Here is a 15,844-nt window from a genome sequence, read left to right as displayed (position 1 = left end):
AGATCTGGGAGATTTCTTTTCCTCCTTTGCATTGACAGTCCATGCAACTGCTTCAGAAAGTTTATAAAGAGATCATAAAACTGGCTTAGTCTGAATTTTCTGAAGAGACACGATCGCTTTATACACAGAACAGATTTAATTTAGGCTTTTATTCACACATCATATTCATCAACGCACACATCAGTTATGGTAAACAGAAGCTCAAGCATAAATACACAGGACGAAGAAAAGGGCTAACGACAAGGCAACAGGTGAATGGGGCGAATCAATGAAACACACAGGAAAATAGGTCAAAGGAACAGCAACGGAACACAATGAAAACTAAACGGCTGTCAACACCGGTTTCAATTAAAAACGTTTTATGCGTTTTGGATGCCTGAAAATGCAAACTTTTGAAATCGGGTTTCAAAGTGCAAGTTTTTGGTGTAAACAGCAAAAACGCGAATCTCTGAAAACGATGACGTCATGCACATGCATATTACGTGTTCGATCTATAGCGTTTCATCGCCATCTAAAGGTCATGTAGTAGAATACAGCATTTTTAATCGTTTTCACGGGTCCTTGTGAATAGGGATCGTTTTGACTGGTTTCATCTGTAAGACGGAAAACTCAAAGCTAAATCCTCTCAGTTTTAAGCATAATGATGTTGTGTAAACATACCCTAAGACATAACCCTGATAACTAACGATGTTTTTTTCTTGTGTGTTAAAGCATGCAAGTTTGAGCTTCTGTTGATGTGATCAATGTTTATATGTGAATAAAAGCCTTCACTTTGTTCAATTCAATCTTTCATATCAAATAAAGTGATTGTGTCTCTTCAAAAAAATTGGTCTAAACTGCTCAATTCATATGGATTAGTTTTATGATCTCTTTATGAACTGTTTAAAGCGTCAAAGTGGTAGTTGCGTCAACACAGTCTCATAAGATGCATGAAGATCTGTACCACGAATGGCATTTCTCGTGGCATTTATTCGCCAAAAATGTTTTTTGCGTGCTTATGCTACGCACTAAAAAACCCTGGGATACACTCTAAAAAATGCTGGGTTGTTTTAACCCAATTTTGGGTCAAATATGGTCAAACTCAAACATTGGGTTAAAAATGTAATTTAAAAAAGTAACCAATTGGCTGGGTTTGTCCATATTTGACCCAAAATTGGGTTAAAACAACCCATCATTTTTTAGAGTGTAGGTTTAGGGGGGGAGGGAGGGGGGAATTTCGTGCGTATTATACGCCAAAAAGTGCGTATCATACACTCTTAGAAGAAAAGGTTCTATATAGAACCTCAAAAGCTACGTATTTGGAACCCCTAAAAGGTTCTATACACTCTTAAAAAAAGGGTTCCACTGGGTTCTATATAGAACCCTGGGGTTCCATACTTGGCCAATAGAACCTTTTACCAAAAAAAATGGTTCTATAGAACCATTTTGGAGTTCCATATTTGAAGCGGGGGATGGAACCGAATTCTGGTTCTAAATAGAACCATTTCTTCTAAGAGTGTATGCACGCAAAAAACGCATACCATATACACGCAAAAACTGTTTTTGCCGTATAAATGCCACGAGAAATGACACGGGCTTGTTGTGTGGACAGTCAAAGGGAAATCATTTTTTTTAGACTAAAATATTTGAAGGTGAATGAAAGTCTGTTGGGTTTGGTCTTTTCAAAGCCACAACAAATTTGTTTCTGAAGGTCAGAAGATGAAAGTCTTTTTTTTTTTGGTTCAGGTGTTTGGTTAAATATATCTTCTATCCAGTATTAATATTCTGAAGACATTCGCCATGACTCAAAAACCATGCTCTGTGAATTTTAATAAAATGGCATGAAACTAAAGATGATTGGACTGCTGTGAATAGAAAGTTACCTGGGTTTCTCTTACATAATTGTCACAGTACTTTACATAAGACTGTGTGGTTTTAATCCTTTCGTTTTGATAATACTGAGAAGAATGTTCATTTTACATGCTATATTAGCACTGGGCTTGCATGGGCTGCTTTAAATTCAGAATATCTTTTATTAGCTGCACTGTGGTTATGGATTAAGATTTGTTCTGGCATGCAGAAAGTCATTACAAAGATTAAATTGGCATAAATTGTGAGCTTGTGACTCTATGAAGATTCTTAAATTATATAGCATTCATATTATGTACAAACCTCTTGAATTGTACTTTTAAACTAGAAGTTTTTGCTTTGAATCAGTCTGGCAAATTCTTCCAACGTATTTTTTATTAAATGAACTCAGAGAAGCTATTGAATCAACATACTGTGACACACTTACTGAACCACAAGTTCCAAGTCAAAGCATCATTTACCTCATCAGTGGCGTAGGTTTGATTTTGAAATTAGTGGGGAAGGGTACATCAATTTATAAATATATTTTACGTTTTGATCGAAATTATTGCTAGGGATATATCAGTGACACTGGATATTGGTAGGGATATTCTACGCCCCTGCCTCAGTCATGTCTTTGTATGTGTTATACTCATTTTTAAATTTTACCAAAAGCCTTATGAAATTGATAAGTAGCCTACTTTTTAATGTAATAGTATAATAAGGAACATGTTAACTAGAAGAAGAAAAAACGGTAATACTAAGGTCCCATGAGTTTGCGTAATAACATTAAACACATGCCAAGATTGATTCATCTTTAATTAACGTTAGTATTTTCATTGTTAGATCAGGTTAGCTAATGCAGTTAAACTAATGTTCACAAATGTTACAAAGAAAACCAGCCTGTTTTCCCCACATATTTCTCTCTAAAAAGTAACAAATATTGATAAACCCCTTGAGAAGCATCATCTTGTTTTCAAGGTGGTCCTAATACACAAACGTTTTTGGTGGGATTATACCAGGGTGGGTCCTGAAAAACATTTGGGAACACAAGGCTTATAGGATAATGCATCCCTATATTTCTTTCTTTCATTGCTCAGACTGTTCTTATGACTATTTGCCTTCTAATTTAGCCTGGGAAAACCCAGACAACTTCCGGCAAATTTCGATTAGCTCTGAAAGTTAGTTTCAACTGAGAAGGGTCTGGTTTTAACCAAGCTACTTCTAATTTTGAATCATCTATAATTTTGCAGTTATCACTTGTTAAACTGCATTACCCACAATTCCAATGCCTGCTCTAATGCCTGGATAAATGTCTCATTTTGCACTGGTAAGAATGGGATTTATGCTACATTGCATAACATAATAGACATTATTATATGCATCCCGTACCATGTAACCATTCAACTTGACTTGCTTTTTGTTGCTTAGAAAAGGTGAGATCATTTCGTTCACAAGAGTCCCAGGACTTTATCTGATAGATCAAACAATGACAAAAGGGTTGAAAGTGTGGAGGAGCCTGCCCCACACGTTGGCTAAGGTAATAAAAAAAGAAATAGTCAGAGTGCTGTTCTACAATGCTGGAATGTAGATGAGAACGAGAGATAAATTGTGTAGCAGCAGCATTAGTCTAATGTGCCTGTCTGTGTCCCGGCTAAGGAGGTGCAATTATGATCTTATCTAGTAACAGCTTCCTACTGCTAGAAAAACATATCTCACCATAGCCGATTCATTTTCATAAGGAAAGCAAGTGACCCACGGTTGGCTCTTTATAGCTTGGCTGGTGGTGATTTGTCCAGGAAAGTGCTGGGGCACATGGAACAAACTGAATTGAGCATTGTGAAGTTTGCAAACAAGCACCAAATCTGTCCAGGGGCCCTGCAATTGCCTAATGCTGTCAGGTAGTGTTACATATACTACTTTCCAGATGTTTGTGAAGTTGGCACTGATGTTTACATGATCTTACATGAAGTAAAAAGTATTTCACTTAAAAATATTTTACTTAAAAGTTTTATAGCTTTATAAGGCACTAGGCAATGCAGTATCAGTCAATGTGTTGTACATAACCACACATGCATGACTCTTAACATAACATAGGCTATTAACAGTAGAGAAATGTATGCAATTTGTATAATTTTACGGTTACAAATTCAAAAGCTCATGAGTTCCGTCACACAGAGATAAAAGATTCAGATCATTCAACAAAATTATTGTCCTCAAGCCTCAAAGCGTTACTGTAGTTTTGTAGCTCATGATGACTAGGTAAATGTAAGATTTTGGATAGAATATACTTCATAAGGCACCAGAATGAAACATATTAAAATGTTCAATCATGTGTTTATGCCAGTCCCAGCCAGCCACAAGAATATAACTCCTATATAGTGATTGATTTTAATAGAAACGGTTTTAAAAAAAAGAAAATGTAAACAGTAAAAGCTAACTGGAAGTCACCATACCATACTGTAAAAAAGACAATATTTTCAATGTTTTTTTTGGTTTTGTTTTTTGTTTTGTTTTTTTGGTAAAATGCATGAAAATGTATATTCATTGTAATGAGGCAATATGTATGCCAAATATTTAAATACGACGGTAACATATTAATGGGGTACTTCATTCTTGAAATTACCATGTAAAAGCGCAGCAACAGTACAATGTCCGCACTTGGGTGAGACCAAGAAGTTCTTAATATGTGGTGCTTGAGGGACAATTTAAAGACGCGGCGCCATTGGCTGTGTAGCCTATGACGTGACCGTTGTTTAGTTGTCGCTCTGCCTGTTCTTTGAGAGCGCGCGTGTGTGCGCTGGGCTGGAGACCAGAGCGCGGATGGAAGCGCTCCACACAGGACCTGAAGTTCTGAATGAGCGCGCTTCATTTCTCCACACCATGGGAGACGGTTTACCGTCTGTAAACTACAGCAATGACTCTAAACGCACCCCGGATAACTTATCAGAACAGTGGCTCGTGGGCATGGGAATCATCATGGGTCTGGTAGTAATTGTCATTGTAGTGGGGAATATACTGGTTATAGTCGCCATAGCGCGGAATCAGAGGCTCCAGACGCTCACCAATGTTTTCATAGTGTCTCTGGCGTGCGCAGACCTTATCATGGGGTTACTGGTGGTGCCATTTGGCGCAGACTTGGAGGTCAGAGGATCTTGGATGTATGGATCGTTCTTCTGTGAATTCTGGATATCTCTTGATGTACTTTGCGTCACGGCGAGCATCGAGACCCTGTGCGTAATTGCAATTGACAGGTACATCGCCATCACCTCTCCATTTCGCTATCAAAGCCTTTTAACGAAAGCACGAGCCAAGGTGGTGGTGTGTGCAGTTTGGGCTATATCAGCTCTTGTGTCATTTCCACCCATCCTAATGCACTGGTCCCGGGACACCGTGGATACATCATGCTATAACGAACCCGAGTGCTGTGACTTCATCACCAACCGTGAATATGCCATCTCATCCTCCGTTATATCGTTTTACATCCCTTTAATAGTCATGATATTCGTCTATGCCAGGGTATACAGAGAAGCCAAACAACAACTGAAAAAAATTAACAAATGTGAGGGAAGATTCTACAACAATGGTACTAATTGCAAACCTAACCGAAAACGAACCACCAAGATCCTGGCTTTAAAAGAGCAGAAGGCGTTGAAAACGTTGGGAATAATCATGGGAACATTCACTCTCTGCTGGCTGCCGTTCTTCATCGTTAACGTGGTGCGGGTGTTTGGCAAAGAGGTGGTGAAAAAGGAACTCTTCGTATTTTTGAACTGGCTTGGGTACGTCAACTCCGCCTTTAATCCCATCATATACTGTCGGAGTCCCGACTTTAGGAAAGCCTTTAAGAGGCTGTTGTGTTGTCCGAGGCAGGCGGACCGCAGGTTGCACGTGAGCTCGTGCGATCTGTCGCGCTGCACCGGGGGCTTTGTGAACTCAATGGAGCAGAGCATGCTCGGGACCTGGTCGGACTGTAACGGCACGGACAGCCGCGACTGCAGTCTAGAGAGGAACGGAAGGGTGTCCCATTCAGAGTCTCAGCTGTAAAAGTACATCTGCGAATATCAAGTCAATATTGCACGAGCTGTTTGTTCGATTGGAAATCAGGTTATAGCCTACTGGTGCGCTAGTGATATGTGAGTGTGATTGTTTCAGTGAACGTTTCAGACAAATTCGAAAATATTTCCACAAAAAAAAGCTTTGAAGTTATGTTCCCTAATCTTTTAAAGGGATAGTTCACTTTGAAAATTATTTTTTGATATGTTTTAGCTTACCTCTAGTGCATCCAAGATGTAGGTGTCTTTGTTTCCACAGTATTTTCAATTTTGATATTTTTAGGTCAAACCCTTTGTGTCTATGAATTGAGGTCTATGGGGTCCACCTCAAAGAGCATGCACAGAGAAGTCCAAATTAAACATGATTCAATGACTCGCCTAAGACACCAAACGAGCGGTTTGTGTGAGAAAACGAACAGTATTTATATCATTTTTACCTCTTGTAACCATGCTCTTTGAGGTGGACCCCATAGACCTCCATTATATGACTGATAGACATGAACGGTTTGACCGAAAAATATCAAAATTTAAAATACTGTGGAAACAAAGACACCTACATCTTGGATGCACTTGAGGCAAGCTAAAACATATAAAAAATTAATTTCAAAGTGAACTATCCCTTTAATAAAAATATCTTCTCTTGCAACAATATCTCTTCACTGATAACGTGTTTGCTGGCGTGAGGGTGGGACAACCTGTCAGCAAACCAAAATGATCCAATGACCCAATCAACTCTGATGGACAAAATCAAGTCATGGCCTACATTTTTTTTTCTCAGTTAAGAAGCACTTTGATCCACTACAGAACATGGAAACTTCCATCAATGCCAACTTTACATTTTCACCAGGCAACGCACAAACTAAATGGATGAATCAGAGCATCCCCTTCCCTCACTCAAATTTCTGTAATAAATCTACTCCAGCTCCATTCCGGGTTTTATTCCTGTGCCGAGTGAACATGGATCAATAGAAAATGCGCAATCACTCCATGTCCAGTCCGACTGGCTCCTCCATGAACACGGGTAAGCGGGGTGATACAGACAAACAGTGGGCCTATTTTTTTTTTTTTTTACAGTCTATGGTTTAGGCTGTATAAGGTAGTAGACGAAATTTAACAACAACGACAATCATTAACCTATTTAGCTAAATTTAGCACATGTATTTGGAGTGCCCATCGAAGCAACTGTGTCTCCTCTGCAAAAGTTTAAAATGAAAAGATGTTTTATTTCTGACACAGTTGTAACCGGTGGGAAACTTGCTCAGTTTGTCACTAAGAAGTTACAAAAAAAGATTTCTATGGATAGATTTCTATTTTCTTTGCTTTATTTATTTTAACAATGTGAATCAATCAGTTAGGTCTATTCAAAACCAGTTTCATTTTGACAAGAGTATTCCAATAAATTAATGATAGACTCATTAAATATATTTAGCAGGGGGCGAAATGAAATTAAACAGCTCTGTTCATGTGACTGTTTAAACCAGCTGATTAAAAATGATCACATTAAATAATTACATTAAGTCTATTGAGAACTCTTTGGAAAACACAACATCTTTTTAGACCCTTCAAACTCAAAAGTAATGCAAGTCACATGATAATGTGGGATTCATAATTCAATTATAAAAGCTGAAATCTTTTCAAATACAAACTGTGCAGTATTTTGCAGTGACTAAATGGCAGTTTGGTCAGGCTAAGGCAGTGATGTTTTGTTTAGCTCTGAAATGGAGTAGTGAAACTGTTTTTTATTCTTCATAGTAATGTCAGGCATTGAGCCTTTACATTGTTTCTTGAAATGTTTTATTCATGAACATCAAAACAACATCTTGTTTTACCTCATACCTGTATAATGTGCAAATTGTACGAGGAAGTTGTTTATATTAAACAAATTGTCAAAATGTACAGTATTTATTTGATGCATTGTACAGAAAAAGCGTGGCAATGTGATAAAATAATGTTACTTGTGATTTACCTGCACCTTATTTGTGTCAAATGTGAGCTGGGGCAATGAGTTTCTTGCATTTTCCATTCATTTAACATTTCAACCAGTTATATATGTTACTATAGACTCATTTATTTGTAAAGATGCGCACACATGTTTTGGCAAGTTTTGTTATGAATATATTTCTCAAACTTCATGTTTTTACAGAAATAATGTATGTGCCATTGCCTCAGGTGAAGTATTGTACAAGAGTTATAAATTATGTTGAAGTAAAGCTGGCTAGCATACAATAAAATGTGATATTGTAAAAAGGCACGTTGCTTTTGTAATTACTTTATTCATTTTATGGGATTTCTGAGATCTTTTGGGATTTCAGAATATTGTTTGTTAATTTATTTGTTTTTCAAGGCAAAATGTACTTAAATTAGGGATGAGTTATATGTCTATAGGAGATCTTTAACTATTTTACACAGCTGAGATTTACCCATGGTCTGCAGTTGGTTGAAAGTAAAAAAAAATAAAAAATAAAACAGTCAAAAGGCCTCCAATTAGATCTTGCCTTAAATATTTATGTGCTGACCTCATTTAGTTTGCAGCACTTGCATCACTTTTGGGTTTTCCACCATCTCAGACTGCATTGGACTGTAAAAATAACACAACACAACGTAATTTCATTTCACACGTGCAAACTAACAGAACACTCAAGAAGCACTCTTAGAACCCCAATAAACCCTATATTTGTGTGTATGATTGTGTGTAGCAGTGCAGGGTGTGTGTCTCTTGGTTTTTAAGATTCACATCACAATGTGAACACAAAGCATTAGGAAATTCTCCTAATGGAATAATTTTCTGCATCAGTGTTAGCAAAGGTATCATGGAAATTAAAAATTTCTGCAGGTGAACTTCCCATAATCAAACATTCATGAATGTTTTTTTGCATTTATGGACAATATGATGCAATAACGTGGTAAATTGTTTCTTTCTGGTCGTGTATTGTTCTACTAATATATTATAGTTTATTGTGATGTCGACTGAATAATAAAAAGCAGTTTACCTTGTTTGGCTGCTTATCATTTTATTCTTTCTAGGAAAATCTGACATAAACGTATGCCAAATGCATTGTGCTTTGAAAAACAAGCATTTAAGAATACATTTGATGAAATGAACAGCACACAGCTGTGAGTTCACAAGAGGTTGGATGGTTTAAAATGCATTACTCGGAGCAGTGTCCCCCGAGCCCTCTCAGATCTAAAACTGCCATGCCCGCATCGCTTCGGCTAATGAACCTTATTTAAATGCGATTACCCGTGCTAATACAACACAACAACAACACTGCCCGCATCATGAATATGCTCTTGGCTGCATGTCACCTTGTTATTAAAAACAATTTGTTTGCCAGGAATTTGTATCCGGACAGACGTGACAGATGAGGGCCCTTGCGTTGAAACAAATGGAGCACGTGTGATTGCCTTTGGTGTCTTTATCAGCGTCGGATATCTTTCATTAATCAGAAAGCTTGTAGTTTATCATTCTACCTGATGACTCTGACGTAATGACTGCTTTATTTGCTTGGAGGCTCATGTGCCGGTGCGCTCAAAATCAAGTGAATTGCACTGAACCCTAAGTAGAAAAGATTAGCTCACTGTGGTCAGTGAATGGTACATTTGCTTACTTCAAATACGTTAAGTGTCTATTAATAGCGGCTGGTGGGCAAGTTCAAAACGTTTTCTGAGCTTTGACAGCCATTACGCATCTTTAGTTCACGTAAGGGCCACTTGGTCTGAATCTTTGAACACGTTGTTTTATGTCAGCCAATGGCTTCCAATAGCACATCGTGGAGATAAAACGCTCTCATGTTTTTCCCTCTCACGTTGGCCAACAGCTCACACGGTTAATTGTAAAACGTTACTGGCTTATGAGGTGTTGAGAGAACGGCATCCACTTATATATACCTGTGCATGCCTTCCACATTCCAGTGTTGTAGTTTCCATTTAACGGCTTGTCTGAAGGGCGCATTTGGACCATTCTCCACGCTCACACATACTAAACTTTTGAGGTCGTGATAAAAGTTATGACAATCTTGTTTATGGGACAAGATGAAATTTGTCCCAAACATTCAGAAAAAAATGTGCATCATGACAGCAATTAAACGATTTCACTTAACACATAGGCTACTGTTGAAGAAAAATAAAGCCGCAAGGAAACAACTCAAAAGGGCCACAGTGTGTTTCGTTGCAAAGATAAAGTTTATTGCACAATATTCACAAGGATCAGATGGGGTAATCAGAACTGAAGAGAGAAAACAAATAAAATTATAACTGTTACAGACAACAGGGTTTCCAATTCTATCCAATGGAAATTGCTCTGAAAGTGTGCGCACTCACAAGTTCACCAAACACAAATTCACTCATCAAACAACCACTACAATCTATTCCCCAAACCTTAACAGAGTGTGAGTGTGCAGAAAGTTTCAGAGAAATTTTCATTGGATAGGATTGGGAACCCTGTTGTCTGTAAAGGTTATAATTTTGTTTTCTCTCTTTGGCAGTTCTGATGACCCCATGTGATCCTTGTGAATTTTGTGCAATAAACTTTATCTTTGCAACGAAACACACTGTGGTTGTGGCCCTTTTGAGTTCTTTTCATCTCTTGTGAAATGACTGGGTTACACAAATATAGCTTAACTGATTAAAAATATTCTATTCATCAGGAATAGCCAATGCTATCTCACAACCTATTCGTACAAATTTATACGATTTGTCTAATCCCACGTGATGGGTAGGTCAGGGGTAGGTCGAATTCATACGAATTCGCCAACTCATAAAATTCGTACAAATTGCCATGAGATCAGGTAGTAATAGCGAAAACTGTGTGAAAACAAATAGTGAAAACTGAACACCGTAAACTGACACTAAAAAAATAGTTGATGCCTTACATTTTGAAGTGCAATCAACTTGGATGTTTAAGTAATTTCAATTTAAATTGAATTTAAAGGTTGAATCTTGTATAAATGATAAAAAAGTGCATGCCTTAATGAATCCGCAATGGTTTCGTGGTACAAGTAGGAAATCTCTAAAAATTCCCAGCTTACAAGTTATGATTAAACGCTCTACGAAGAGGACGTGAATGCTTTATTTATGCATGTTGAAATCTAGGCTAATTGCGACATGTTGTGTGTCACAGACCTGTGGTGGAAGGATGATGTGTTTTTGTAGGCCAAAACTCAGAAACGAGTATTTTAGCACCCGTTAGCATTTTCCAATATTCATCGTCCTGACCTCAATGAGTTTAAGGCTAAATGCTTGAATATGGTGTGTGTGGTAGGCCTAAACACAAACTCAAGGTATTCTCTATGATATAAAATACATCAGAATCACAATCCCTCTTGTGATTTTTTTAAAAGCTTTTACGTGTCTTGTAAAGGGCAGTTGCTTGCAAGTGGCTAAAAGGGACTGCAGATGACATCGAACGTCATCAACCGAACAGGAAAACTCAAAGCCAACTCTTGTCTGCTTTCACAGCCTCGATGTGTATATAATCGTGGTCATGCAAATTATTTTTTTGATTTTATTAAATGATTGAATGAACAGTAACAACAAGTGTTCATGCAAATTATTATAACACACGCAAGCTCTGGTGATGGCGTCAGATCACGGCATATTTTGTTCATATAATGAGCTTTTGAGTTTTTCGCCTTTATTAATGCAGATTAATTCTTTTATCAAAATTAATAAAAGTTGTGTTCATTTGTTAAGATTATCATGTTGAACGAAATGTGCTTTTGTTGGAAATCACATGGACCTTATTTTCTGCAATAATCCAAAACCAATGGAAACGTACTGGGTTTTTGATGACTATAGTAGCCTACTTCGTCTGAATGAGGGGTAACGTTAAATTCCTTCTATCATTTAGCTGCTGTGTTTTCTGATGCTTTCTAAACGTAAGTTATCATATTATTATTAATAAAAAAATTTAGTGGTAAGATTAGACCGTAGTCATTTATCTTGTCAGTGTGCTTGTTTTAACAAGAGAAATAGTGGACTTTCATTAATAACACAACATAGTTAACTTAACGTTACATACCACTGCATATGAAGACGTTTTTTTGCAGGTTCGTTGTCGTCTTTTTCAACTCGCTCGCTCTGGCTCGAACATGTAAAGGCTTGATGGACAAGTCTTCCGTTGTTGACATTTTGTTAACGAGTGAATAAAAATGTTGAAGCTATAGTATATAATCGTATATCTCTAGTCAAACTACAATAATGGCCGAACGGGGGGAGTTAAACGTTGAACCGAGTGTGAACTCAGCGACCTGGAGAGGGGGCGGGGAAAAACCCAACTCTTTTTTATTTAAAGGGGCCGCTTCAAAACAACTTGCTCACAAAAGCACATCAGAAAAGGGGTAGAAAAGGGGTCTGTGGAGCTATAATAATGAGGAATTCAGACCAAAGAATTGCAGTTATGCTTTACATAGACCACAAATGTATGATTTATAAGTAAAAATGAATGATTTAAAAGCATGATATGTACCCTAACATTCTCTTCAAGTTCAATTGTCACAACTGTTTGCTGGAACATCAGCGCTCTGTTGCATGTCTGCTCACCCAAAACTTTGAATTCATGCTTCAAAATGTATTATATCAGTAAATTGGCAAATGCCTCCAAAATAAAAAAAATGTTTGTGTCATCGTGTGAGCCACACTTGTCAAAATATGTTGATGGTTTTTTTTTCACCATGGAAATTTTGTTAATTTTTGTCCTACTTTTTTGTTGACTGACTGCTTTCTAAATTATACAAGAATCCCAGTTCTGTCTATACTGAATGCTCTTGCATATCACACTGAGCTTTGATTTCAACAGTAGGAAAACAAAATTACTGGAAAAATTAATACTGACAGGACATTAATGTCTTTATTTTAACAGTAGGACGAAAAATTACTAGGAAAAGTCAATATTGAATGTAAATGAATGTATTTATACAGCACATTTATTTGTTTAGAAATGTGTTGTAAACTGATCATTGGTTGCTTGTTCATTTTTACACATACATCTTACTTGATTGGTAAGATTGTGATTCATATTTCATTACAATGGCAGGCCATTTGATAAATCAGACATTAAAAACATTCAATGTCATATAGATATTTATGGAATATAAAGCCTATGCATGTCCAACAGATTTTGAATGGATAATTTTGCATGTGGAGGCTCAGAAGTTGTGAAGAGTTTGACAATTTCACTGAGAAGTAACTCATCAGTTTTGATCTGCTATGTGCACAATATGATATTGTGCAACTTGTAGATAACTATTTTGCACATGCCAAAACACATGTAAATAAGAAATTAAAATCTGATGTGAAAAACAAACTAACTGTTCAGAAACGTTGTTTTGAGAGGAAGCGATTGAGAAAAACTGTAATATATAAAATTTTTGAAATGTACTTTAACATATTTTTTGTTGTTGTTGACTAAAATTAGATGCAGTTCAAAATGGCGAGACATGAAGAAATATTTACTAAATTAAAAACACGTTTTCAGTTAAGACTGATTAAGAAATTAGTAAAATATGAACAACGCCTCTCAATTGGTCATTGTGAAACATGATGATATTTTTTTTTTCTTCTTCTTTTTTTTTTTTTTTTTACTAGTTTATTAAATACTGGAAAGGCTAGCTAGGCTATTTCAAAAAATAAGAATTTGAATCTAATTATATTAACGTAGGCTATAGAGATATATGCAATACATGTGGCCAGACAATCTTACATTCCTCCATTTACTCACGGCAAGACCTCCCAGTTAGTCAAAAGCATTGACTGAGGCTTATGAATTCTCTGGAGGTCTACAAGGTTGATATGAGTGTCGGAGCACGTTATCTCGAAGTGCTAAAAATAAGTGCTGAGCGGAGTTCACGCAGTGGCTCTTTGCCATGTACAGGATGTTTCAACCTGCCATCTCTCGTCACATTTATAGCAGACTCTGAAATGCCACACACAGGTGAGATGAATTTAAAACAAGCAAGTGTCCATTTTTTTTTTTAAAGGAAAGACATGTGTTAACAGTTTTGAAAGTTGTATAAAACATGTAGGATGGTTCTTCCGATGGCAAAAAGCTTTTGTGCATTTCATATTTCACAGAGCTTGTTTGATAAACACATTCGGCCATTTCTGTAAATATGTCTATAATTAGTGCAGGCCGAAGCTAACAGGAAATGCACCACCTAAATTACTTTTCATAAGTGTGTTTCAGTACTGAATGTCCTGTGACAGTTTGCCTAAAAATATCAGTTTCTTGTGGGGAATGCAAAGTGCATTTGAATAAGTAGGCTAGTTTATATTGTTATTATTATGTGTCATACAATTCTAAGAGCTTTCCTTTATGTTGACCTGCTCAATATCAGCACTGTGTTGTTGATGTGTCTGTGTGTTTTGTGGGAAAGAAATGGTAAATGGTAAATGGACTGCATTTATATAGCGCCTTCATAGACCTAATGGCCACCAAAGCGCTTTACATTTGCCTCACATTCACCCATTCACACACACATTCATACACCGACGGCGGTGTCAGCCATGCAAGGCGCCAGCCAGCTCGTCGGGAGCAGCTGGGGTTAGGTGTCTTGCTCACGGACACCTCGACACTTGGTCAGGTGGAACCGAGGATTGAACCACCAACCTCTTGGTTCGTAGACAATCCACATGAACCACTGAGCCACTGCCGCCCACAATCCAAAGAATCCATACAGAAACTTCTGGTTTTGGACATCACCTCATACGGTCACATAATGTTACTTAAAGCAATACAGGGGGGACACGTGGTTTATTGTGCTCTCTCACACACAAAATGAGTGACCAGTGACCCATAAGTCACCTTGTAAGTCAGTAAAAAGGGGCAGAAACTCTGATAGGGCTGCAGACCGCAGGGAAAATGCAAGATTAAATGGAGTAATAAAACGCAACTAACCATTTAATCTTGAATAGTTATGGTGGAAAAAATAAATAGGCTTATTATAGGGAGGTGAGAAAAAAAAACCTCCCAGCTCATTCAATGTTGATAAGCACAAACAAAGAACATAACCTTTAGGACATTTTGTCTTAATAAAAAACTATAAATTATATAATTTATAAAAAAAATACTTATATAGCCTATTGTATGCAAATGTGTGTGTGTGTGTGTGTATATATACACTCACCTGAAGGATTATTAGGAACAATATACTAATACTGTGTTCGACCCCCTTTCGCTCCAGTTCCACCACATCCCAAATATGCTCTATTGGGTTGAGATCTGGTGACCGTGGGGGCCATTTTAGTACAGTGAACTCATTGTCATGTTCAAGAAACCAATTTGAAATGATTCAAGCTTTGTGACATGGTGCATTATCCTGCTGGAAGTAGCCATCAGAGGATGGGTACATGGTGGCCATTAAGGGATGGACATGGTCAGAAACAATGCTTAGGTAGGCCGTGACATTTAAACAATGCCCAATTGGCACTAAGGGGCCTAAAGTGTGCCAAGAAAACATCCCCCACACCATTACACCTCCACCACCAGCCTGCACAGTGGTAACAAGGCGTGATGAATCCATGTTCTCATTCTGTTTACGCCAAATTCTGACTCTACCATCTGAATGTCTCAACAGAAATTGAGACTCATCAGACCAGGAGAACAATTTTCCAGTCTTCAACTGTCCAATTTTGGTGAGCTCTTGCAAATTGTAGCCTCTTTTTCCTATTTGTAGTGGAGATGAGTGGTACCCGGTGGGGTCTTCTGCTGTTGTAGCCCATCCGCCTCAAGGTTGTGCGTGTTGTGGCTTCACAAATGCTTTGCTTCATACCTCGGTTGTAACGAGTGGTTATTTCAGTCAAAGTTGCTCTTCAATCAGCTTGAATCAGTCGGCCCATTCTCCTCTGACCTCTAGCATCAACAAGACATTTTTGCCCACAGGACTGCCGCATACTGGATGTTTTTCCCTTTTCACACCATTCTTTGCGTGAAAATCCCAGTAACTGAGCAGATTGTGAAATACTCA

General features: G+C 37.6%; 1 protein-coding gene across 1 annotated transcript; it reads left to right on the top strand.

Annotated features, from left to right (window-relative positions):
- Nucleotides 1-4,609: 4,609 nt before the first annotated feature.
- Nucleotides 4,610-8,877, top strand: adrb1 (adrenoceptor beta 1). Its single transcript, XM_089122220.1, has one exon. It carries the CDS (start codon nucleotides 4,651-4,653, stop codon nucleotides 5,872-5,874), a length of 1,224 nt encoding a protein of 407 aa, XP_088978346.1. The 5' UTR covers nucleotides 4,610-4,650; the 3' UTR covers nucleotides 5,875-8,877.
- The last annotated feature ends 6,967 nt before the right edge of the window (nucleotides 8,878-15,844 follow it).

This window comes from Pimephales promelas, chromosome 17 (genome assembly GCF_988280905.1).
Source record: "Pimephales promelas chromosome 17, fPimPro1.hap1.1, whole genome shotgun sequence".
Lineage (NCBI taxonomy): Eukaryota > Metazoa > Chordata > Actinopteri > Cypriniformes > Leuciscidae > Pimephales > Pimephales promelas.
Note: the sequence above shows the minus strand (reverse complement) of the source record. Positions and strands in the feature narration are given on the sequence as shown.

Coding starts and splice junctions, on each gene's coding strand:
- adrb1 (XM_089122220.1), top strand. CDS start 4,651: ATGGAAGCGCTCCACACAGGACCTGAAGTTCTGAATGAGCGCGCTTCA.